This window comes from Schistocerca gregaria, chromosome 1 (assembly GCF_023897955.1).
Source record: "Schistocerca gregaria isolate iqSchGreg1 chromosome 1, iqSchGreg1.2, whole genome shotgun sequence".
Classification (NCBI taxonomy): Eukaryota; Metazoa; Arthropoda; class Insecta; order Orthoptera; family Acrididae; genus Schistocerca; species Schistocerca gregaria.
In genome coordinates this window covers 104,303,370-104,329,270 of record NC_064920.1, presented here as the reverse complement: position 1 = coordinate 104,329,270, position 25,901 = coordinate 104,303,370, and the positions used below count along the sequence as shown (strand labels likewise).

The 25,901-nt window shown below is 44.2% G+C and overlaps 1 protein-coding gene across 1 annotated transcript in view; it reads left to right on the top strand.

The window, feature by feature from the left end:
• The window catches only part of LOC126284929 (gametocyte surface protein P230-like), a 42,297-nt gene extending 16,778 nt beyond the window's left edge, over positions 1-25,519 (top strand). The window contains exons 2-3 of the mRNA XM_049984196.1: positions 7,709-8,776; positions 25,227-25,519. Coding sequence (XP_049840153.1) covers positions 7,722-8,666 — 945 coding nt within the window. The 5' untranslated portion in view covers positions 7,709-7,721 and the 3' untranslated portion in view covers positions 8,667-8,776; positions 25,227-25,519. The remainder of the gene's footprint in view (positions 1-7,708; positions 8,777-25,226) is intronic.
• Positions 25,520-25,901: the final 382 nt, after the last annotated feature.

Here is a 25,901-nt window from a genome sequence, read left to right as displayed (position 1 = left end):
TCGTATGCGGTCCTGATTGTGGCGCTCACCTGCACGGCGCCAGACACGCATACGACCATCATTGGCACCAAGGCAGAAGCGACTCTCATCGCTGAAGACGACACTTCTCCATTTGTCCCTCCATTCACGCCTGTCGCGACACCACTGGAGGCGGGCTGCACGATGTTGGGGCGTGAGCGGAAGACGGCCTAACGGTGTGCGGGACCGTAGCCCAGCTTCATGGAGACGGTTGCGAATTGTCCTCGCCGATACCCCAGGAGCAACAGTGTCCCTAATTTGCTGGGAAGTGGCGGTGCGGTCCCCTACGGCACTGCGTAGGATCCTACGGTCTTGGCGTGCATCCATGCGTCGCTGCGGTCCGGTCCCAGGTCGACGGACACGTGCACCTTCCGCCGACCACTGGCGACAACATCGATGTACTGTGGAGACCTCACGCCCCACGTGTTGAGCAATTCGGCGGTACGTCCACCCGGCCTCCCGCATGCCCACTATACACCCTCGCTCAAAGTCCGTCAACTGCACATACGGTTCACGTCCACGCTGTCGCGGCATGCTACCAGTGTTAAAGACTGCGATGGAGCTCCGTATGCCACGGCAAACTGGCTGACACTGACGGCGGCGGTGCACAAATGCTGCGCAGCTAGCGCCATTCGACGACCAACACCGCGGTTCCTGGTGTGTCCGCTGTGCCGTGCGTGTGATCATTGCTTGTACAGCCCTCTCGCAGTGTCCGGAGCAAGTATGGTGGGTCTGACACACCGGTGTCAATGTGTTCTTTTTTCCATTTCCAGGAGTGTATTATCAGGGACAGTAAAACACGAAGACTAAACCATTACTCCAGAGGCGACGACACTGCCCTGGCCCGCACTGATTGCTACCGCCAAATATCCAGAACTACTGTGTCGCTGCTGGCTTGCCGTTTATTCTTCGTGTTTTACTCTCCCTGTTAATACATATCAATGACACGAATATCGCACTAGACTAATGCGGGACCACTGTAGCGAACAGGCACTTAAAAGACCACTTTAAAAATAACTTTGTTTGCAGCGGAAAACAAACTGACGCTTTCCGTTCAAACTGGTCTTCGCGTGAAAGACATGATAAGCACTACTGTTTTGGCTATTCCAGCTACATAATGCAAAAACTAAACTGCAGATATGTGCTAAAGCAGTAGAGGAAATCGCTTGACCACTTCTAGGAGAGACACTCTGTTATAACAGTTTTCACTTGAAAGCAAGCTCTAACAAATCTGTTACACTAGGGAAAACACACAATCATCTACAGAATGAGATTAAACGCTTATCAGTCCAGATACACATAGAAATCATTCACTTCTTGACAGAAATTTGTCAGAAAACGCTAAACGCTTGTTGCAGAGACTGCCGTTGCTGGTGCTGTTCTGTTTCACCAGTGAAGTTAATACTGCAGCTTCGTAAACATCTGTAAACCTCCAGTCGGCTATTCAGTCCAAAATCACTGCCGTTCTCACTCATGACAGTGGAGATGGCGAACTGTAAACTTTTCTTTTCGAGTGCAGTACGAGTGGGTGCGGTGAGCTGTGCGTCGGGCCGCCAATGCTGCCTGCTTCGTTGTCACCTTGCACAATGTAAAGCACTGCCCGTTCAAAAGATGCGGCTAGCAGTGATAAGTACTGCGCTGTTCAGAAGCGAGAAACAGGTATCAGATACACCTATTGCTCTGTCTGGAAGTTACCAACGCCATTAGTATTGCCCTCGAAACGACTGCAACGAATTATGTCTCCTGGTCTCAAGAGCAGGAATTGTTTTGGTTCGAAAAAACATCTAACGGGGGTCTTGCATATACTAATTGTGAAGGAGATTCTGCTGCAGAAAGAGCATGTTAACCGGGGCATCCGAATCAAGTGCGCATAAACAAATAGCAGGAAAATATTCGCTTAAAACACCCAACAGGATCTGTAGTAGCGGCCCAACACGACGCATTATGAGCAGGTGCTGGGGATTCACAGATTCAATGTGAATTTTTGTTTCTCGCCTCTAAGAGACTAAGTGTATTTTCTTGTTTGACGATTTTACTGTATGTTTAAGTAATTTTTGAGTATAATACAGACTGTCTTAATAAATAACTCACTAATAAAGATGTTTATGTAATAAAAAAGAAACTTTTGTAAGGTTTATAGTTAACGTCGAGACACCGGTACACGTGGCTACAGCAGTGATAAGGCACTAAACGCTCGTTCGGGAGGAGGGTGATTTAATTCCCGTTCCTGTCATCCAGAGTTAACCTTAGTGATACCTCACCGAGCGAGGGGGCGCTGCAGTTAGCACACTGGACTTGCATTCTGGAGGATGACGATTCGAACCCTCGTCCGGCCATCCTGATTTAGATTTTCCGTGATTTTCCTAAATCTCTTCAGGAAAATACTAGGATGGTCCCTTCTACAGGCCACGACAGGTTCCGTCACCAAATCCAAGCTTCCGTTCCGTCTTTAATGACCTCATCGACGACGAGACTTTTAATAAAGTCGACAAAGAAGTAATACATCGCACTCTGCATTCGTGCACAAGGTAGCAAGCGCCAGTAACTACAAGCTGCAAAGTTTACCTGCGATTTCCAGTCGACTTTCCTTACATTTCGGTACAGAGTGTAAGACAATCTGTCGCTTTTTAGCATCATTGTATTAAGGTTCATTTATGGCGTTTTTAGCTACTCTAGATTTATTAATGATTTTCACGATTATTTTAGATCATATATGAGACTTCCCCATGTTGTAATTAATTTTTTACTCATAAGTTTTTAAGTGATGTGCTCAGTTAAAAAAAGCTAGAATTAGTAGTTACGTAAAGCACCCACCTATTGAGCTATCCTGTATTGTATGAATATTTATGTCCACTGTGGACAATTGATAACACGCCATGACCACAAATGTTAACGAATTAGTCACAGAACACACACATTTACTTCATATATCAGCATCGGTAAAGAATTTGCGTAGATTTTCTCTTGAAGATCCAGCAGTAGATAATCATTCATAAGATCCTATTCAGAAGTTACAGAAAGTGTCCACTTCCAGTTAATAGCCTAAAGCGGTGCCATGATGATAGCTCCTCCATCTAATCACTGAATCCATACTCAAAAAAATTGCTTACTGAAATATCGTGGGCAAAAATTAAACTCAATTGGCAACTATCATGTTACCTCATCTCTCTTTGACGACCGTTTGTGGTACAACTGCTTGCAAGTGTAAAGTGTGGCGTTTAAATTCGGTGATACAGATTGCCTTTACACCCTGCGCTCTGAAAATAATCAAAAACAAGCCGTTGTAGTGTAGAGTAGCAGCGCATGCACGGAACCAGAGGAACCGACACAATGGCTAGAGACGGCACACACGCTAAAAGTAACGACAAAGTGTCAAACCAAACCGATACATAAATACTTAAAAGTAGTGGAAGATAGGAAAACCTCCGTGTCAACAAAAAGCCGAGAAAGCCGGTCTTAACAGTATTACACTTAGTAAGCAGATATACATTACTATACCATAGTCATATGCAAAGTGACCCCCCCCCCCCCCCCCCCCCCCCATGAACCATGGACCTTGCCTTTGATGGGGAGGCTTGCGTGCCTCAGCGATACATATAGCCGTACTGTAGGTACATCCACAACGGAGGGGTATCTGTTGAGAGGCCAGACAAACATGTGGTTCTTGAAGAGGGGCAGCAGTCTTTTCAGTAGTTGCAAGGGCAACAGTCTGGATGATTGACTGATCTGGCCTTGTAACAATAACCAAAACGGCCTTGCTGTTCCGCTACTGCGAACGGTTGAAAGCAAGGAGAAACTACGGCCGTAATTTTTCCCGAGGGCATGCAGCTTTACCGTATGATTAAATGATGACGTCCTCTTGGGTAAGATATTCCGGAGGTAAAATAGTCCCCCATTCGGATCTCCGGGTGGGTACTACTGAAGAGGATGCCGTTATCAGGAGAAAGAAAACTGGCGTTCTACGGATCGGAGCGTGGAATGTCAGATCCCTAAATCGGGCAGGTAGGTTAGAAAATTTAAAAAGGGAAATGGATAGGTTAAAGTTAGATATAGTGGGAATTAGTGAAGTTCGGTGGCAGGAGGAACAAGACTTCTGGTCAGGTGACTACAGGGTTATAAACACAAAATCAAATAGGGGTAATGCAGGAGTAGGTTTAATAATGAATAGGAAAATAGGAATGCGGGTAAGCTACTACAAACAGCATAGTGAACGCATTATTGTGGCCTAGATAGATACGAAGCCCACACCTATTACAGTAGTACAAGTTTATATGCCAACTAGCTCTGCAGAAGACGAAGAAATTGAAGAAATGTACGATGAAATAAAAGAAATTATTCAGATAATGAAGGGAGATGAAAATTTAATAGTCATGGGTGACTGGAATTCGAGTGTAGAAAAGGGAGAGAAGGAAACGTAGTAGGTGAATATGAATTGGGGCTAAGAAATGAAAGAGGAAGCCATCTGGTAGAATTTGGTACAGAGCACAACTTAATCATAGCTAACACTTGGTTTAAGAATCATGAAAGAAGGCTGTATACATGGAAGAACCCTGGAGATACTAAAAGGTATCAGATAGATTATATAATGGTAAGACTGAGATTTAGGAACCAGGTTTTAAATTGTAAGACATTTCCAGACGCAGATGAGGACTCTGACCACAATCTATTGGTTATGAACTGTAGATTAGAACTGAAGAAACTGCAAAAAGGTGGGAATTTAAGGAGATGGGACCTGGATACACTGAAAGAACCAGAGGTTGTACAGAGTTTCAGAAAGAGCATAAGGGTACAATTGACAGGAATGGGGGAAAGAAATAGAGTAGAAGAAGAATGGGTAGCTTTGAGGGACGAAGTAGTGAAGGCAGCAGAGGATCAAGTAGGTAAAAAGACGAGGGCTATTAGAATTCCTTGGGTAACAGAAGAAATATTGAATTTAATAGATGAAAGGAGAAAATATAAAAATGCAGTAGTTGAAGCAGGCCAAAAGGAATAGAAACGTCTCAAAAATGAGATCGACAGGAAGTGCGAAATGGCTAAGCAGGGATGGCTAGATGACAAATGTAAGGATGTAGAGGCTTATCTCACTAGGGGTAAGATAGATACTGCCTACAGGAAAATTAGAGAGACCTTTGGAGAAAAGAGAACCACTTTTATGAACATGAAGAGCTCAGAAGGAAACACAGTTCTAAGCAAAGAAGGGAAAGCAGAAAGGTGGTAAGAGTATATAGAGGGTCTATACAAGGGCGATGTACTTGAAGACAATATTATGGAAATGGAAGAGCATGTAGATGAAGATGAAATGGGAGATAAGATGCTGTGTGAAGAGTTTGACAGATCACTGAAAGACCTGAGTCGAAACAAGGCCACCGGAGTAGACAACATTCCATTGGAACTATTGACGGCCTTGGGACAGCCAGTCCTGACAAAACTATACCATCTGGTGAGCAAGATGTATGAGACAGACGAAATACCCTCAGACTTCAAGAAGAATATAATAATTCCAATCCCAAAGAAAGCAGGTGTTGACAGATGTGAAAATTACCGAAGAATCAGTTTAATGAGCCACAGCTGCAAAATACTAACACGAATTCTTTACAGACGAATGGAAAAACTAGTAGAAGTCGACCTCGAGGAAGATCAGTTTGGATTCCGTAGAAATACTGGAACACGTGAGGCAATACTGACCTTACCACTTATCTTAGAAGAAAGATTAAGGAAGGGCAAACCTACGTTTCTAGCATTTGTAGACTTATAGAAAGCTTTTGACAATGTTGACTGGAATATTCTTTCAAATTCGAAAGGTGGCAGGGATAAAATAAAGGGAGCGAAAGGGTATTTACAACTTGTACAGAAAGAAGATGGCAGTTATGAGTGTCTAGGGGCATGGAAGGGAAGCAGTGGTTGGGAAGGGATTGAGACAGGGTTGTAGCCTCTCCCCAATGTTATTCAAACTGTATATTGAGCAAGCAGTAAAGGAAACAAAAGAAAAATTCGGAGTAGGTATTAAAATCCATGGAGAAGAAATAAAAAGTTTGAGGTTCGCCGATGACATTGCAATTCTGTCAGAGACAGAAAAGGACTTGGAAGAGCAGTTGAATGGAATGGACAGTGTCTTGAAAGGAGGATATAAGATGAACATCAACAAAAGCAAAACGAGGATAATGGAATGTAGTCGAATTAAGTCGGGTGATGCTGAGGGAATTAGATTAGGAAATGAGACACTTAAAGTAGTAAAGGAGTATGGGTACCAACTTTAGAGGAAATATAGCCAGACTGCGTTGCAGGACTTGTTGCTAGTAGTGTTAGTGTCCTGACATGCCGTTAGGCGCCATTACTTGTACGGTGACAAAGGGCTGAACGCAAGCTTCACTGTGCATTACAGCTGCAGTCAGTCAATATGGGGCTGGACAAGGTAAGCAGGTCTCTACACGTAAAGCTGTTTATCAGAACAGCAGCAACAGTGCTGCTGATCTTAGCCAGCGTCGTCACATGGACTATGGAGAGGTTTTATTTCGGCGCTTTGAGTGAAGAACATGATTAGGAAGTTGAAATGAACTGATGATTTGGGAATTGCTCCAATTGCGCCACAAATTGTTGCAGAAGTTACTGTTGCCATGTTTGAGAATACTGGACGCAATGTGGTGTATCCAACAAGTCCCCGAGCTGTGTCACGACAACTGAACATTCCGTGGTCCAGCATTCGAAAAGTGCTGCGTGCAATTCTAAACTGTCTTAGGAATACACCGCCGTTTGACTGTACATTTCCGTGCAGTTAAACTATCGGAAATATCGTGTCAAATGACGGTGTATTCCTTTAAAAAAAAGTTGTAATATGGTAGCCACACAAACTTCAAATTACTCACCAAATGTTGCTACGTATCATAGACCTTCGCGTTCACTTGCTGTTCACGTTGCTCTTCTGTTTTTTCAAAAAGGGTTGTAATTGACATGTGGCCTTGAATCTTTTAATGGGTTGATGGAACGCAGTTTACACTCACTGGGGCAACGAACTTGGAGCCCAAAAATCAAGAACATGCAGCGTGAGCGGTAGACGTTAATGTGATCTGATTCACCAACATGTGATCCTTATTTACGGGAGAGAGGTGCTTTGAACTTAACTGTTTCGATGCACGATGGAGCTCCACCTCACTATGCTCATGAGGTCACTACATGTCCACCAAAATCACCAGATTTAAATATGTGTGATTTTTGGCTGTAGCGTTCCTGAACGACAGAGTTTATTAATAACACACTAAAAAACGTAGGATGAAGATGAGTTGAGCGAGGAAGGTAGCAAACATCGCACCTCAGATATTTTCGCAGCTGTAGAGAAATCACTCGTGCGGTTCCAGGTTGTCGTGGTCGTCACATTGAACGTTTGTATCCTGGAACGTACACATCGTACGCAATTAACGAACGATACTCATGTGGAACTGTTTCTTTCGCTAGATTATTCGTTATTTCTCTTCCATGTGTCGTACAATCACTCGTTTTTGATGGGGTCCTCTCAAGCAACGAAAGTGTAATTATAGCCACCCTCAGCATCACAGCTGTGATTACTCCTCATACAAAGTGTTTTGTGTCCTGAGCATTGTCAAGGTACTGTAATCTTCCTATCCTTTCCCTGTTTGTTGACTGACCTGTTTTCCCAGTGTTGTTCAGTCGGACAGTATCGTAGTGACTGTTCCAGTTTGCAGGTCACAATGGTACGGCTGGAGCAGCAAGATGACGGCCAGAGCAGCTGCCGACATAATGCCCAGTGCGCGCGACTCCGAAGCTGGGTCCTGGAGAGGGAGCGCCGGCGGTTGCTGGTGGCGGCCCTGTGCAACAGCTTCCTGAAGAAGACGCTGTTCAGGCCGGTCAGTCCACTGTCCAGCGACGAGGAGGACGGCAGCGACGACTCCGAGGAAAATGAGGAGGAGGAGGAGGAGGAGGAGGAGGAGCAAGCGGCGGAAGCGCAAGTGGAGAGTCTGGACTGGCCCGAGTACGACCCGGCCTCTGACACCGTGGAGGAGTACGTGCCAGCCTGTAGAATCCAGAGCCTGTGGCGGCTCCAGGATAGTGCCTGCTATGAGGATCACGGTGGCCAAATATGGCAGGAGACAGCCCCCAACTTGAGAGAAGACAGTGTTGAAGAGTATGCACTGGAGGACCGTCACAGGTCGGGGAAGCGGGACTGCGATTCGGCATGGGAATGTGCGGTGGAATACGTACCTGTGCAAAGGGAATGTACAGAGGAATATGTATCTGAGCAAAGGGGACGCACAGAGAAATGTGTATCTGAGCAAATGGGATGTAGGGAGGAATATGTATCGGAGCAATGGGAATGTACGCAGGAATACGTACCTGAGCAATGGGAATGTACTGAGGAATATGTACCAGAGGACTGCGGTAGCAGGCGATCGTGGGGGCACATGGCGAATGAGTGTCAGGGTGGGGGCTGCGACTGCATCGTGGTGAGGCTGACGAGTGACGATGGTGACTCCGAGGACGGTGAAGAGGTTGGAGAGACTCTGAGCTGGTGGGAGAGTGCCTGCCAGAAAGGCTGGGCCCACCTGGAGAGTGAATGTCCCGGTGATGGCTGTGACTACGTCGTCGTGATGCTGCCCAGCGACGATGACGACGGGTCTGAAGAGGAGCCAGAGTGAGAGACACCCTCCAGCTGTTGTCGAGACTGAGCTTCCAGCAGAGGATATGGCTTCAGGTACAGCAGCTCGTGTGGTGACTAGCGATGCAGAGCTGTTGACGTAAACAGAAAGTAAGTTCTCTCTTTCGTTTTTTTACTCTTTTCTTCTAAGGTTACCATTGACTACTACAATTTGTAGAAATATTTATCAGCTGTACTGAAAGTAATGCACCAAAAAGTTGTTACATAGCATTTACAGGCAAGATAAATGTCCCTAAAGAAGACATATGGTGATCTCAGATACATACCATAGTTCATAGCACACATCTGTCATTTATTGATGGCGACAGGTTAAGCAATATTTGTCATTTTCTACGACTTTTGCGTCATCCCTTCCCACACACAAGAACCACCACATCCACATGGATGGCATTGACACCATATGCAATCACACAACCGGTTCATATCCAGCACTATACGTTCACTTAAAAAAATTCACACTGCCAAGGGGTGAAGGTCACCGAGATGTCGCCATACGCATATGAAAACAGTGGATTCGATTTCCCCCTCCCCCTCTCTCTCTCTCTCTCTCTCTCTCTCTCTCTCTCTCTCTCTCTCTCTCTCTCTCTCACTCTCACACACACACACACACACACTCTCTCTCTCTCACTCTCACACACACACTCTCTCTCTCTCTCTCTCACACACACACACACACACACACACACACACACACACTACAAGCCACCTAATGGTGTGTGGCGGAGGGGACTTTCGGTACCTCTACCTGATAACTCCAACCCTGTTACACTCGCGAATAGTGCGTGGGAAGAATGATCGTCGGTAAGTCTTTATATTGGCTCTAATAACGCGTTTTTTCTCCTCGTTGTCAACACTCGAGATGCATATGGAGGGGAAGTAATATGTTGTCCAACTCCTCCTGAAAAGTGCTGTCCCGAAATCTCAATAGTAAATTTTTCCGTTATGCACAACGCCTCTCTTGTAACGTCTGCCAGTGGAGTTTGTTTAGCATCTCCGTAACGCTCTCTCGCCAGCTAAACGATCCCGTGACGAAACGAGCCGCTATTCGTTGGATATTATCTATCAGTCCTACCTGATGGGGAGCGCGGATAGATGAACTATACTCAAGAATCGGGCGAACAAGCGCCTTATAATCACTTCTTTTGTCATTGAGTTACATTTCCTTAAGATTCTTCAGATGAATCTGAGTCTAGTGACTGCTTTTCCCACTATCTGTTTTATAAAGCCGTTCCACTTACGGTCGCTGTGGATAGTTACGCCTAGATATTTTACGGCAGACTCTGTCACCAGCTGTCAACAGTGTAGCTGTACAGTAGTGGATTTCTTTTCCTATGTCTGCGCAATATGTTAGTTATTTACGTTCAGTGTCAACTGCCTGAGTCTGCACCAATCAATTCCGTGCAGGTCGTTCTGCATATTCTTACTATCTTCTGGCCTTGCTACTTTGGTGCAGACAAATGCATCGTCTGCGAATAGCTTTAAAGAGAACCCGACGCTTTCTACTACATCATTTATTTATGTTGTAAACAGCAAAGGTCCTATTCCACTTCTGTGGTACTTCGGATATTACCTCTACATCTATCGATTTAGTTCCGTTAAGAGCGACTTGTTCACTTCTATCTGCAAGAAAGTCTTGAATCGAATCGCAAGCTCGTATGTTTTCATTAAACGGTAATGCGGGATGGTGACAAACGCCTTGCTGAAATCCAGGAACATACCATCAACCTGAGCGTCGTTGTCCACTGCGCTGTACATCTCATGGAGGAACAGAACTCTCTATTTCACACGACCTTTTTTTGGGGTATCCATGTTGATTTTTATAGACATGTTCATTTTACAAAAACGTCGCAATTCTTGAGCATAAAACATGTTCAATAATTCTACAACAGATTGACGTCAACGAGATAGGTCTATAATAGTGTGGATCTGTCTTAACAGCCTTTCTTAAAAACGGGAGTGACCTGCCCTTTTTTAAAGTCGTTAGGTACCTTTCGTTGCTAAAGCGATTTGCGATAAATTACTGCTAGAAGGGGAATGTTGTAGTTATCTCGATCGGTTATCTCAATATCTGCCACTACGACGTTCGCACGTCCATTGAAAGGAGGGACGGTGTTAAGATCTCCTGCGGTGAAACAACTTCGGAAGACAAAATTCAGTATTTAGGCCTCCGTTCGTTATCTTCCATTTCAGTACCGGCGTGATCTCTGAGAGAATGAATAGATAATTTTGACCCAGTTACAGATTTTACATACGTCCCAAATCTTGTAGGCTTTTTACTCAGTCTGTTGACAACGTCTTACTTTCAAAATCATTGAACACTTCTCTCATTGCTTTCGTTAACCTCATTTTCGCTTCGTTCAGCTTTTATTTGTCAGCTAGTTTCTTACTTCTCTTGAATCTGAGAAAGTGCTCTTTGTTTACGTAGCGATTTTCTAATATGGCTATTAAACCATGGTGGATCTTTCCCATCCCTTAAAAGAATGGGCGGAACATATTTGCCAAGAGCATATTCAAAGATGTCTTCGAATGTTTTCCATTTGTTCTCCACATCGTCGTCCTCATCACCGAATATTTGATGCTGACTGCTGAGGTGTTCTGAAATTTGTACCCGTCACCTTAACTGAGTGTGTAATAATATATATATATATATATATATATATATATATATATATATATATATATATATATATCTTCCTACCTTTCTTAACATTACTTGTAGGACCGCCGTCATAGATGCTGTCACAGTCTTATGATCATTGATACTCTACGTTAAATGAATCATTCTGCTCAAGATAATTTTTGGACATAACATCCAGAACAAAGCCACACAAATCACCGGCACCAGTTTCAATGGCGTAACACTCCCAACACACTAGTAAGTTGACGTCACCCGCTATTACAATGGCATGATCAGGAAAATTATTAATCATATCCTGCAGGTTGTGACCGAACGGCTCTCCCTCTCCCACTCCCTCTCCCACTCCCTCTCCCACTCCCTCTCCCACTCCCTCTCCCACTCCCTCTCCCACTCCCTCTCCCACTCCCTCTCCCACTCCCTCTCCCACTCCCTCTCCCACTCCCTCTCCCACTCCCTCTCCCACTCCCTCTCCCACTCCCACTCCCTCTCCCACTCCCTCTCCCACTCCCTCTCCCACTCCCTCTCCCACTCCCTCTCCCACTCCCTCTCCCACTCCCTCTCCCACTCCCTCTCCCACTCCCTCTCCCACTCCCTCTCCCACTCCCTCTCCCACTCCCTCTCCCACTCCCTCTCCCACTCCCTCTCCCACTCCCTCTCCCACTCCCTCTCCCACTCCCTCTCCCACTCCCACTCCCACTCCCACTCCCACTCCCACTCCCACTCCCACTCCCACTCCCACTCCCACTCCCTCTCTCTCTCCCTCTCCCACTCCCTCTCCCACTCCCACTCCCTCACTCCCTCCCTCTCCCCACTCACTTTACCCAACCCCTCTTACTTTACCCAACCCCTCACTTTATCCACCCCCACCCCCCACGCCTCTCACTTTTCCCACCCCCTTCGTCCCGTACTCCCAACCCCACCCCCTTCGTCCCGTACTCCCCCCCACCCCCAACCCTTTCACCCCTCACTCTCCCACCCTACCTTCGCCCCCTCTGCCGCAATCTGCCTCCCCCCCTCTGGCCCCCTTGCTCTCTCTCTCTCTCTCTCTCTCTCTCTCTCTCTCTCTCTCTCTCTCTCTCTCCCTCCCCCCCTCCCTCCCTCACCCCTTCCCTCTTCCTCCTTCTTTCATATTTCATACAGGTTGTTGCATCAAACCTGATGTTTCCTTCGAAATGAAACACAATGAGCACCAATTAACAACCCATAATATTGTATAAACATCACTTTCAACTCAGTTACATTTATTCAAATGAATGACATATGGTTTTTCTATCAAAATGAAAACTGGTTACAGTGTAGTGATAAGCCTGAGAAACAGGATCTTAAACACAGTTACAAGTGAAGGGTATGCAACAGAAACTTCATGCTAGTGCGTTGCATCCACTACGTCCAATGAAATTACGTCATTTCAAACAGATTTTCAAAGCGCCCACCGTTTGCATCATTAGTCTTTTGGAGACAGTGAGCAAGTGAGCACGGGACAGATTACACAGTTTCTACAGATACTGCCACACGCGAACCTGTAATACTTTGTTGCATATCCTGTGGCGTCGTTGCCTCTTCGTCATTCACTCTCTTTCACTGCGCTTGACATAAGGTAGTCTGACGTCGTTACGTCGGGGACTGGGCTGGCCAGCTCATACTACCTCCCGGTCTTATCAACCTATCTGGAAACCCTGCGACCGTAACTTCCCTGCCAACACGTGCGTAGTGTGGAGGACATCATGACATCCATTATGCTAGAACCCCATTGATACACACATTTCCGATCCCACGCTCTCCAATAAAAGGGGTAGAGTATCTTAAATTTCGCTATTCGTTTATCGGTCCATGATCAAAATAAGTAGCTACAATACGGGTATCAACGATAATGCACCAGAAATTGATATCGAACTGTCGTTAGGTTGATGAACTAACCGCACGAAGCCAGGGAGGATTTTGCATGGATCAGTAGCGCATGTTCCAGAGATTCACGTGACCATGATTTGTGAAGGCAGCTTCATCCGTAAACAACGTATCACTTAGGAATTAAGGATTATATTGCAACCGAAGGAGTGGAAAACGACAGAATGGAATGTCGGATTCAAAGTCATTCCCACAGAGGTCTTGACGGTATGGGATATGAAACGGATGAAACATTTGCCAGTACGCAGTTAGAGGCGCCATGTCACAAACTGCGCGGCCCCTCACGCTGGAGATTTGAGTCCTCCCTCGTGTGTGTGTGTGTGTGTGTGTGTGTGTGTGTGTGTGTGTTGGTGTTGTCCTTGGCGTACGTCAGTTTTTGTGTAAGTCTAGGGACCGATGATTTCAGCAGTTTGGTCCCTTAGGGATTCACACACATCTGAACAAACGTATGCCTATGCAGAATTCTCCACACGCGACTACGGCTTACTGTAGGTCTGCGTGCTATCTGTCGAACAATCACCTCAGGATTGCGCGCTGCAGCAGCCAGAACAGTAATTTCGTTTGTGTGTTTGTACGTTGACGCTAACTGGGAGCCTAGCTGCTTATTTACCCGAGACCAGAGCAGATGATTACAATGGCACGAGGTGAAGGAAAGCGTCGATCTGGGTGCTATTCAGCATACACTGCTCCAACTGTGGTTTCAATCAACATGATATCGAGTTTACTTCATTATTGAAGACCGGCATGTCGACTAGACAAAAGTAAAGGCAAACAAGCCACAATACAGTAAGGAAATCGACGTCCGAATCGTACGTGAAATGCGTCGCACTTTGTTTCCATGTTTCACATCGAAAGCAGTAAGCAGTACAACAGGCCCTACATGGAGACATAAGTAGACCAAACAGTGTAGGTAGAAAGTACGTACTGATATTTGCCTGTTTATAGCGAGCTTTAGGACACTGCAGGCATTTTGGCAGAAAATGGGGAGCGTTGACATCCTTCAAAGCGCGGATGTACAGACTTTTTAGTACTACGGACCACGGGCATCGACTTTGCAAAATGTTTTTCGGTGCACATCGACGGCGAAACGAGGTAAATGTATTGAGATAGCTCTCTATATTTTTTAAAAAATGATTACCTTCTACTTGTTTCTTGCTATTCTACCACAGGAACTGGTAGAAGGCATATTCTCGGGTCCCTTATTTTCTGACCAAACATGGTTGTCAGTATGCTCAGTGTCAGTAATGCACCCTATCTGTGACCACGACGACAATCGAATAACAAATTTACTCATAGCGCCTAGCAAATGTACTGTTCGAATTCGGAAGTGCATTAAGGATGCAATAGTCAATATTGTTTAGCTTTCCACTCGTATCCAGTTATCGTGCCCCGTTGGAAAAATGCGAAAATGTTTGCCCGCGGCATATCCGGTCAGTAGACCATCTTCTTTGTAGTATTACCACGGAAACATCCCTTTTTTGTGAAAATGATGACTTCCTGGTCTACAGCCAAAGTTCCCGCGTCCTTCCAAGCTACTGTGTCTCGGAGAACAAGCAAAACGATAAATCAAAAAATGGCTCAAATGGCTCTAAGCACTATGGGACTTAACATCTGAGGTCATCAATCCCTTAGAACTACTTAAACCTAACTAACCTAAAGATATCGCACACATCCATGCCCGAGGCAGGATTCGAACCTGCGACCGTAGCAGCAGCGCGGTTCCGCACTGAAGCGCCTAGAACCGCTCGGACACAGCGGCAGGCGATAACAATCCAGATTACACGAAAACAACTTGGCTGAAATCTCAAACCACACCGCTCTTACGTGATTGGAACAAAAGAAGAAGAAAATTTAACTACAGTACTGAGGTGGTGGGTCACAATCTGCTTCCTTGTGTTTTGGTTTATTCTTTGGAAGTGCTCAATGTCGGCAAGGAGTTATTTTAAAGTAATTATTCACGAACAGAGCAGGCATGTTGTAGTGTGTGATTTGTAAGAAACCGTCAAAGTAAGCCGAAAAAACGTGATTATGTTCATAGTAAACTTCCACTATTGTTGTAGAGACTGTTCTTTGGCCAGAGACAGGTAAAGACACTGGGGGAGTGTTGCGTGGTTGCCTTAGCACATGTTTGAAACGAATTACGTTTTAGAGGTTACAAATTTTGACTTCAATCTCAGAGATATAACAGCTTATTATTTTTAATACTGGTAAGCGAGAAATGTTTGTTTTCATCAAACTAATTTATGTGGGTGCTCGAGCCCCGAGCCACCCATGTAGTCGTACATGTCCCCACTGTGACCACGCAAGGACCACAACATTGTAAAAAACACTACTTGATTATTTCTCATTTGTTTCAAAAATATTCACTTCATTTAACAAATATAGTTACAGCAATATATTCTCAAAACAACTAAGTTCTAGTAGGATCCTCCCTCTCTTTTCCGGGAGGGAATGAAAGACTAGTAAAAAAAAAAAAAACCGGAAGGTGGAACGGGCTACCATTAGATCAATGTTACACAAGGTACGAGGTTTAGAACAATGAAACATCTCACTAACTGAACACCGAGCGAGGTAGCGCAGTGGTTAGACACTAGACTCGCATTGGGGAGGACGACGGTTCAATATCGCGTCCGCCCATCCTGATTTAGGTTTACCGTGATTTCCCTAAATGGCCCCAGCCAGATGCCGGGATGGTTCCTTTGAAAGGGCACGGCCGACTTCTTTCCCTTTCCTTCCCTAATCCAATGAGACCGATGATCTCGCTGTCTGGTCTCCTTCCCCATACAACCCAACCCACTAACTGCACCTCTAGTTTTCACTTCGGCAGGAAAAACATACACGTGCCATTTATATGAACGTAACTTAGTCTGTAAATGTTTACTTCCATGGGTTTCTTGAACATCTGACGTAAGTGCATTGCTGGGCAACTGTATTTTCACATTTTGTTTCATGTGTCTCAGCTGCGCCGTAACATGTTGTCGAAAGCTTTTTCCAGGTCGACAAGCCGTATGTACGTGTCTTGATTTTCGTTTCGTCTTGCTTTCATTATCAAGGGAAACGTCAGAATTCCCTCTCGAGTGCGTTTACCTTTCCTAATTCCAGACTGATAGGGAATTAAGATATCTTCAATTACATTTTCCAGTCTTCTGAATAATATTCTTGCCAGCAGCTTGTGTGCATGAGTTGTTGACATGATAGTTCAATAGCTGTCGCACTTAGTAAGGGCAAGATCTTCAGAACCGTGAGGATGTTTTTCCTTGAGGCACATGCTTCGTCGTTAGTCCCACAGTTTCAACACACCAACCTGAATAGTCGTTTCGGTTGCCACTTCCCCCTATGGTTTTAGAAATTTCGAACTAATGTGGCCCTTCTGCCTATTTGATCGCAACTCTTAGAAAACTTTGCTGACCTCTAACATTTGCTCCTTCTATGTCTTCCGTATCGACTCTCATTTCTTCATCTACCGCATGAACAGTCAAGTTCCCCCATTCTGCAGAGGTCATTAATGTAGCCTTTCCAGGTATCCACTTTCTCCTCTGCATTAAACAGTGGATTCCCTTTGCACTCTTAATGTTGTTGCCCTATCTCATTTAGAGCATTTTGTTCATAAGTGGGTCCACAATCTCCTGGAATTTTGTGAAAAAGAACATTGTTCGTAGTAGGCCTCTATTTGTTGTGCGATTGGTCAATTTCGACTAACTCATTTTCCAACACCTATAGAAATACATTAACATGAACGAGTATCACATTAAAATATACAATGCGGGATAGCGTTAACCATAAGCTTAATTGTGTTTACATTCCATAGAGGCGTTCTTCCCTAATTACCAATAAGCAGTACGTCATGTATGTTACGTCTTGTAACAAACAGTCTAAAATAAAAGATTCATATGTTCACCCATACGTGTACTAACACATCTGCATTGCAATCTGAGATCGAAAGCATCGTACTAATAGTAAATAACCGCTTCATATCGTTTGTAACCCCCAGTACTTCCGGATTTAGACTGTAGCAACATCGAGTTGCTCTAATTTCTAGTAAAGAATACACTCAAAGATAAGGTAGAAGACTGTGGATAATGTACCCCTGTGCACATTACACGCTTTGCTGCCTGCCACAAAGTGCAATTTCATTTTATGTCTAGAAATATATTTTATGAAACATGTTATAACGTCAAAATAGATTAATGAACCAAGGCTTAGGACATCAACGTGGTATGCATAAAATACACTTAATAAAACAGTGTTTAAACGCATTCAAGGTAGAGATACAAGTACGCATATTAAATGACAAACATTATGACATGACATGGCATGGCGATAAATTATGTACATAATCTTAGTTTCGTCAAGGACAACAGGAAACAGAGAGGGATGGATATCGTCATATTCTGTACCTAAAATGCAATACACATACCCGTGGTATAGAAATACATCAGCTGCCGGCCGGTATGGCCGAGCAGTTCTAGGCGCTTCAGTCTGGAACAGCGCGTCCGCTACCGTCGTATCTTGGAATCCTGCCTCGAGCATGGATGTGTGTGATGCCCTTAGGTTAGTTAGGTTTAAGTAGTTCTAAGTTCTAGGGGACTGATGACATCAAATGAAGTCCCATAGTGCTCAGAACCACTTGAATACATCAGCTCAAAAAAATGATACATGTGTACAATGTCTGCTTTCCACTCAAACATAGTTCCGTTATTTCTCAGTGTAGTAACTAAGTAATGCACATATTTTTATTTACGTAGAAAGTGAGAGGCGTAACTGCGGAGGAAAATTTAGGTTAGATTGAAACGTAATTTTGGAGTGTATTTTTAGTGTATTCTTTGCTAGAAATTAGAACAACTCTCTGCTTCCACAGTCTGAAAGTGAAAGTCTCGGGGTTTACACTTGAGATGAAGCTGTTATTTGCTACTAGCACGATGTTTTCCATCTCAGATTGCACTACCGATGTATTGTTTCACTTATGTATGAACATACGGAGTAGTTTTTTTCCCATCGTCTGCCGCAACAGGAAACACATAGGTTATTGCTTATGGATAACTAAATAAGAACGCATCTATGAAATTTAAACATAACTACAGGTCGTTATTCAACAGTACACATATTTCAATGTAATACTCGTCCACGTTCGTGTATTTTCGGAGGTGCTGGAAAAAGACTTACAAGGAGACGGTACGACCGTGGGGTCGGGGTTTTGTCCGAAAGTTTGTGTGGTGAAAGAGGACCCCTAACACCTCACGTGGTTAAAATATTAGGACTCACTACCCGGAAAATCCCGGAAAAAAATCGATCGAAGGTTTCTTAGGTGCTGTATGAGTATAAAATGTTTTAAAACATTATTTTAGCTGAAGAACGTAAAGTTTTTCATTCACTGAAAAATATTCGTACTCGTTGTTCCATTTCGTTTTATGGGATTCCAAGGGAACGCGAGCCGTGAGAAGTTTGTTTTTCGATTTCGTCGTGAACAGACGTGCCTGTTTCAAATGTCAATATGTTATTCCGATGCCAGGTTAAACATGTCGACTGAAGAAGTTGCTGGCTCATCTGGAATAAGAGAAGAAATTCCTGAAGAATCCATTCATAGTGACCTGTCAAAATTACAATTGAAGGACGCAGTGGTGTATTATGAAAAGCTGTTGACGGAAAATAATTTAATTCCATCGACATTTTCGGAAGAAATCTCTCGAGATGCTACGTTACTGGCCGGAGAACTTTATAATTATACACTGCAACTTTTGGGTGAAAAAACATTCGTAACTGAAGAGGAATTAATTCACGCTCATGTTGATTGCGAAGAATGTGAGGAGAACGACGAACAGTTGGAAGTGCCACAAAGTGATTCGTTTCCAGACGAATATAAACAGTCACCGAGAAGATTTAAAAGTGACATGATTCCCACTGCCTATAAAGTCAAAGTCGTGAATATTGCTATGCCGCCAACTTACGAGAAAAGAATATCTTTCACAATGGCAAAAAGATATTAAAAGTGGTGGTACGCCATTGGATAAATTTGAGGCGATAGATTGGTGGACCTACGAACGTTTTATGGAAGTAAGACAGCAATATCAGCAAGTCACGATAAGAAATTTACAGCAATGGGCATTAGGTGCTGCTACACAATTCGTCGATTTCAAATTCAAGGCGTCTGATCGATGGGTCACGGCATTTAAACAGAAGCACATAATTTCTCAACGCAAGATCACGAAAATGGTTTCGATAAAAGAACCGGCGTCAATGGAGGACATCCAGTCGTCTGCGGAGACCTTTAGTCGGCAGACGTGCCGTTTAATCCCTCAATACCATGAGGATTATATGATAAATACTGACCAAACAGGTAAATACGTGTTTTCTGCCTACAAAATGTTTTCACCGATGTAAAATACATCAATTCAAATTTAATTATAGAAAAAGATACTTACATACACATTCGAATATTGTTTAATATTAAAACTAATATTGTTTCAGGATGCCAATATCAATCTGTTTTCAACTCTCACTGAAAAAGGGAGTAAAACAGTTTTCGTGAAAAAGTCGGTTTTCAATGAAGTGACGCATTCGTACACCGCACGATATTCCATAACATTATCCGGAAAACTGCTCCCACATGTCTTCATATGCTTGCAAGAAGCGACCGATCTTTTCGGACCTCGTATTCACAAATTAATAGATGGCTACGCCAATACTTAATCGAACGTCATCGTAACATCATCGAAGTCCGGAAAATTAACAAGTTTTTTTACATAGATTTTCTCCGGAAATGTTTAAAATCTTGCGTCGGGGAGAATAAATTTTATTCTCGTTGACTCTTGGGGATGTCAAACGAATCCGGAGATATATGATGCAATTTTTCAAGATGACGAAAATATGCCAACTTGTTCTGTAAATGTCATACCTCCAAAATGCACTTATTTGGTGCAAACTTGTGATGTTTACTTTTACAGCAAGTTAAAAATTTCATAAAGCGCTTGCAAAATTATAGCACATTTCTAAACATTCATGGTGGTGTCTGTTTGTACTATATCGTGTCTCCCTACCACTTTCGCGCAACGACGCTCTGAGCGTGTTTTTTAGGGAATTAACTAGTTTGAACCTGGGACCTGTTTCTGGTAAGGAGACGCCAGACCTCACATGACATGTAGAATTTAGAAGAGTTCAGTGAGACTAGCGATGATATAACCAAATTCTAAATGATCTCAGCGTCAGCTCCACTGCACTCCCTGTAAAAGAATCTTAATAATAACTAAATTTAGAGGAAAGGGTTCAAGGCTTTCCTATTTTTAGTTAGCTGGTAAAATAACGTCGAAAAAGCAGTTAAGTTTACCATTGGAAATTTTATTCTACTCACAAAACATCGTTTTCTTGCACTATTGATAAAAGAAAATGTTTTAATACAGGATGGTAAAAACCAACCGCGTTCAACAAAAATGTGAACGAATATTCCCTGAATGGGTTTCTAAGTTCTACAATCGATCGAAGGATGACCTATGCCATATCACATCTATAATCTAGGTTAAATTTAAGTTTCACAAAAGAGAAAACTATCAAAATGGTCTACAGTGACCCTCAATTATCTTTAATTACTTATCTAACTTGTCGTAGATTACAGTGGCTGATGTGGCTTCTCAATAACTACACTCCTGGAAATTGAAATAAGAACACCGTGAATTCATTGTCCCAGGAAGGGGAAACTTTATTGTCACATTCCTGGGGTCAGATACATCACATGATCACACTGACAGAACCACAGGCACATAGACACAGGCAACAGAGCATGCACAATGTCGGCACTAGTACAGTGTATATCCAACTTTCGCAGGAATGCAGGCTGCTATTCTCCCATGGAGACGATCGTAGAGATGCTGGATGTAGTCCTGTGGAACGGCTTGCCATGCCATTTCCACCTGGCACCTCAGTTGGACCAGCGTTCGTGCTGGACGTGCAGACATCGTGAGACGACGCTTCGTCCAGTCCTAAACATGCTCAATGGGGGACAGGTCCGGAGATCTTGCTGGCCAGAGTAGTTGACTTACACCATCTAGAGCACGTTGGGTGGCACGGGATACATGCGGACGTGCATTGTCCTGTTGGAACAGCAAGTTCCCTTGCCGGTCTAGGAATGGTAGAACGATGGGTTCGATAACGGTTTGAATGTACCGTGCACTATTCAGTGTCCCGTCGACGATCACCAGAGGTGTACGGCCAGTGTAGGAGATCGCTCCCCACACCATGATGCCGGGTGTTGGCCCGGTGTGCCTCGGTCGTATGCAGTCCTGATTGCGGCGCTCACCTGCACGGCGCCAAACACGCATACGACCATCATTGGAACCAAGGCAGAAACGACTCTCATCGCTGAAGACGACACGCCTCCATTCGTCCCTCCATTCACGCCTGTCGCTACACCACTGGAGGCGGGCTGCACGATGTTGGGGCGTGAGCGGAAGACGGCCTAACGGTGTGCGGGACCGTAGCCCAGCTTCATGGAGACGGTTGCGAATGGTCCTCGCCGATACCCCAGGAGCAACAGTGTCCCTAATTTGCTGGGAAGTGGCGGTGCGGTCCCCTACGGCACTGCGTAGGATCCTACGGTCTTGGCGTGCATCCGTGCGTCGCTGCGGTCCGGTCCCAGGTCGACGGGCACGCGCACCTTCCGCCGACCACTGGCGACAACATCGATGTACTGTGGAGACCTCACGCCCCACGTGTTGAGCAATTCGGCGGTACGTCCACCCGGCCTCCCTCATGCCCACTATACGCCCTCGCTCAAAGTCCGTCAACTGCACATACGGTTCACGTCCACGCTGTCCCGGCATTCTGCCAGTGTTAAAGACTGCGATGGAGCTCCGTATGCCACGGCAAACTGGCTGACACTGACGGCGTCGGTGCACAAATGCTGCGCAGCTAGCGCCATTCGACGGCCAACACCGCGGTTCCTGGTGTGTCCGCTGTGCCGTGCGTGTGATCATTGCTTGTACAGCCCTCTCGCAGTGTCCGGAGCAAGTATGGTGGGTCTGACACACCGGTGTCAATGTGTTCTTTTTTCCATTTCCAGGAGTGTATATAAAAGAAAAAGCATCGCGTTTCAGATCTGTTCTTCAAGTGGCAAATGTGAACACCATGCGTTTTAATTAACGATCTACACTAGTATTACGCAAAAAGGGGGTGTAACAGATGAGACTTCTGCAGTTCTGTGTGAAGCCTTATGCGCTCAAAAATGCGGCATCGCGTGCGTTCATTACCTTGTCGGTGTTTAGGCAGCGTCAGGGCGGCAGCGGCCGGCGCACCAGCCATCCAGCTCGCCGTCTCGGAACTAACTCTTCACTTCTCCTTACTACAATTTACCGAAGTTAGTTTAAAAAACTATCTGGCTGTGTTTTCATCTGACCAATCAGGGTCTCAATGTTAACCTTAAGCTCCGTCTACAAAAATTCTGTCTATCCAATGAGAAACGTTATACTTTTCGTGGTGGGGCAATGTTTTTAAAATTTGCAACGTAACAGAGACGCTAAAAAGTCTCACGCTAAAACCTGCAGCTGGTGTGGTCCTTTTAGCGTTATCGTAAGATCTATACTGTTCTTCTGGAGGGCTATCTTTTAACGTACCTGAGACGCGAAAAAGTCTCACGCTAAAACGTGCGGGTGGTAGTGGCCCTTTTTGTGTTATCGTAAGATCTATACTGGTTTTTTTTTTTTTTTGGAGGGCTATTGCTTTTAACGTGGGCTGGGGGGTGGTCCTTGACGTAGCAGAGACGCGAAAAAGCCTCACGCTAAAACGTGCGTCTTGTGTAGTCGTACAGGTAGGCTGGCGGCGTGGGTGTCCAGCCCCTCCCTTATCGTATGGCCTTCTAGCTTAACACGGTTCTGCTCTCGGCTTCTGTTCTCGTTTCTCCCCTCGGAACTGCGTCTGCCTCACGGTGGGAAGGTACTACATGCATTTAGGCATTCTTCTGTTAGTCTGTGGCATTCCATTTGCTCACTCGTTACTTGTATTACTTTGGTTAATTTAATGTCACGATTTATTCGGAGCTATGTGACATACTAGTAGATTTGCTTATATGTCAGGGTTTTCATGGAAGGTGTTGGATTTGCCTGACACCTTACACATTGTTACAGGAGAATCGTGAAATTAATACCCGGGAAGATTGTTGCCGGCTGCGGTGGTCCCGCGGTTCTAGGCACTTCAGTCCGGAACCGTGCGACTGCTACGGTCGCAGGTTCGAATCCTGCCTCGGGCATGGATGTGTGTGATGTCATTAGGTTGGCTAGGTTTAAGTAGTTCTAAGCTCTAGGGGACTAATGACCACAGCAGTTGAGTCCCATAGTGCTCAGAGCCATTTGAACCATTTTTGAAGATTGTACAAAAATTCATTCTATAATTTACTACCGATTATCGTCACCAATATTCCGAGACATGATTTAATATGACTGGTTTGCCTCAAAATTATCAGAAACTAGAAACAATTTTGTAAATGTTAATGGGGCATCGTTTTGTGCAGATTTATTGCAAACGCGCAGTGATTGTAAAAAAAATCCCCTTTTATACGTTGCGCAAGACTTCGCAAAAATTATTGCTTTGTTTGTTTTTACGGTGATTGCCACTGCGGTTCTTGTTTATAATTGTTATATGTATAAAAGCTGAATGTTTCCCAATCGACTTTGTTATTCTCATGGAAAACCCACCGCCATGAATTGTGTTGTTGGACAAAAAGAAAATAATTTTTATTTAATAATGTAACTAAGTTGTTAAAGACAATGTAGGTTTGGGAAAACTTCTGAATAATTGGCGGAATAACAAAAGAAAATGAAACAGAAGGGAAAAAAGTGCCAGAGGAGGAATCGTACCCGAGACCTCTGGCGTAAGAGTCCGAGCCCTAACCATCTAGGCCAGACGGAGGCTCGGCAACGGACTGACATTTATAGTGATACGGCACCTAAGAAACTTTGGGTCAATTTCTCCCGGGATTTTCCAGGTAGTGCTTTCTAATATTTTAACCACGTGAGGTGTTAGGGGTCCTCTTTCACCACACAAAATTTCGGACAAATCCGCGACCCCACAGTCGTGCTGTCTCCTTGTTAGTCGAAATTGGGCAATCGCACGGCACGTAAAGGATAACTACAGAGCCTACTATGGACAAGGTTTTCTTTCAGATTTAGAGGAGCCATAATATCGTAAGGGTACAATGGTATATGCATCTCCTATCAGGCGAGACTAGGGCAGGGTGGTGGCTACGGCAGATAGCATTTGTTTTGTCTCTCCACTAGAGTCTGGCAATACGGCCATCACGTCGCTATTCTTCCTAACGGGATATTATGTGGAAAAGCTCTGAAGTACCTTTAGTAACGCAAGATCACTTCAGTTGCAGATAGAAGACATTGAACTTAAGAGCTGCCCTTTTCCAGCTTTGAAACTAGCATACGTTCAGTCACGCTTTCTTGCGGTGTTAGCGTGAAATAGAAAAGGGAATGATCGTACGTAAAGGTAGGTGAGCGTTTAAAACAATAAGTTACTTCCGACTCTTAGTAGCGATTACAACTTGGAAGAAAACGAAGAGCTGGATAGAGGAAAGTCACTCAGAAATGAAGAGTCGTTATTACACCGATATATCAGAGAATAACACCTGCATACGCTCACGCTAGATATATAAACGTACAGTATTTGTAACAGTGATGTAGCAACAGCTCTTCAGATACTTTCAGACTTTTACACAATAATCTCTGAGTTCTGTATTTCAAATAAACCATTTTTTCATTCATGTGATCGTTCTTAAAGGTAGTTCACACAGAAAGTGCCTCCAATGTCTAGGTTCGTAGAATATACCTCAAATGTATCCATGCACTATGATTCGACTTTTTAGCTCTAAGAAACTAAAAATGAGATGAAGAGCTTTGCTTCAGTTACTTTATCTACTACGCTTTACTCTGAAGCAAAGTTGGACAATTGTTGCAAAACGTGTTTTGTTTCCATTTTAACCATTATAACAAACTCTTTCTTGTGTTACAGCGCTCCCGAATACTTGGCGCTTTATCAAAGCTGACTTGCGGTTCCGCAACGAATCGCCAAATAACAACAGCTGCTGATTGGCCGAGAATTCGGAAAGCATTTACTGCAGACCCACTGGTGGCTCTGCGCAAAGTTTTAGTAGCACAATGCGGAAACAGCGCCATTAAATGACAAGACAGCAACCAATTTTACTGACTACCGACAACTGCGCTAATTTTATTACTTTCGTTTTAATTTTCTCAGCGATTTTTCGTCTACAGTCTATGAAATACTAAATAAAAATTTTAATTTAATCTATCTGTCTGCACTTGTGTGACGTATATATGAAATCCTCACAAAACCTTCCTTTATGCGCCTATAGATTTTACTGTTATTAATGAAGCACTCACACTGAAATGCTAATTTTCTTAGGAAAGCTGATGTTGAATGGCTTACTGTATTGGGTCAACGGCCTAACACGTCTTCTTATACTCCAGCTAGAAACAATAGAACTATAGGTTGCCACGACTATTAATCTAGCTCAGTTCCAAAAATTATGGCCTCGGATGGACGGAAGAGTAAAAATACAGGTTTGTGATAAAACTCACTCTACGTAAAGACAGACACGAGACAAAAGGAATTGAAACTCATACCTGTATAAGCCGACGTTGTGCAATATTGGGCAGCTAACAAGAG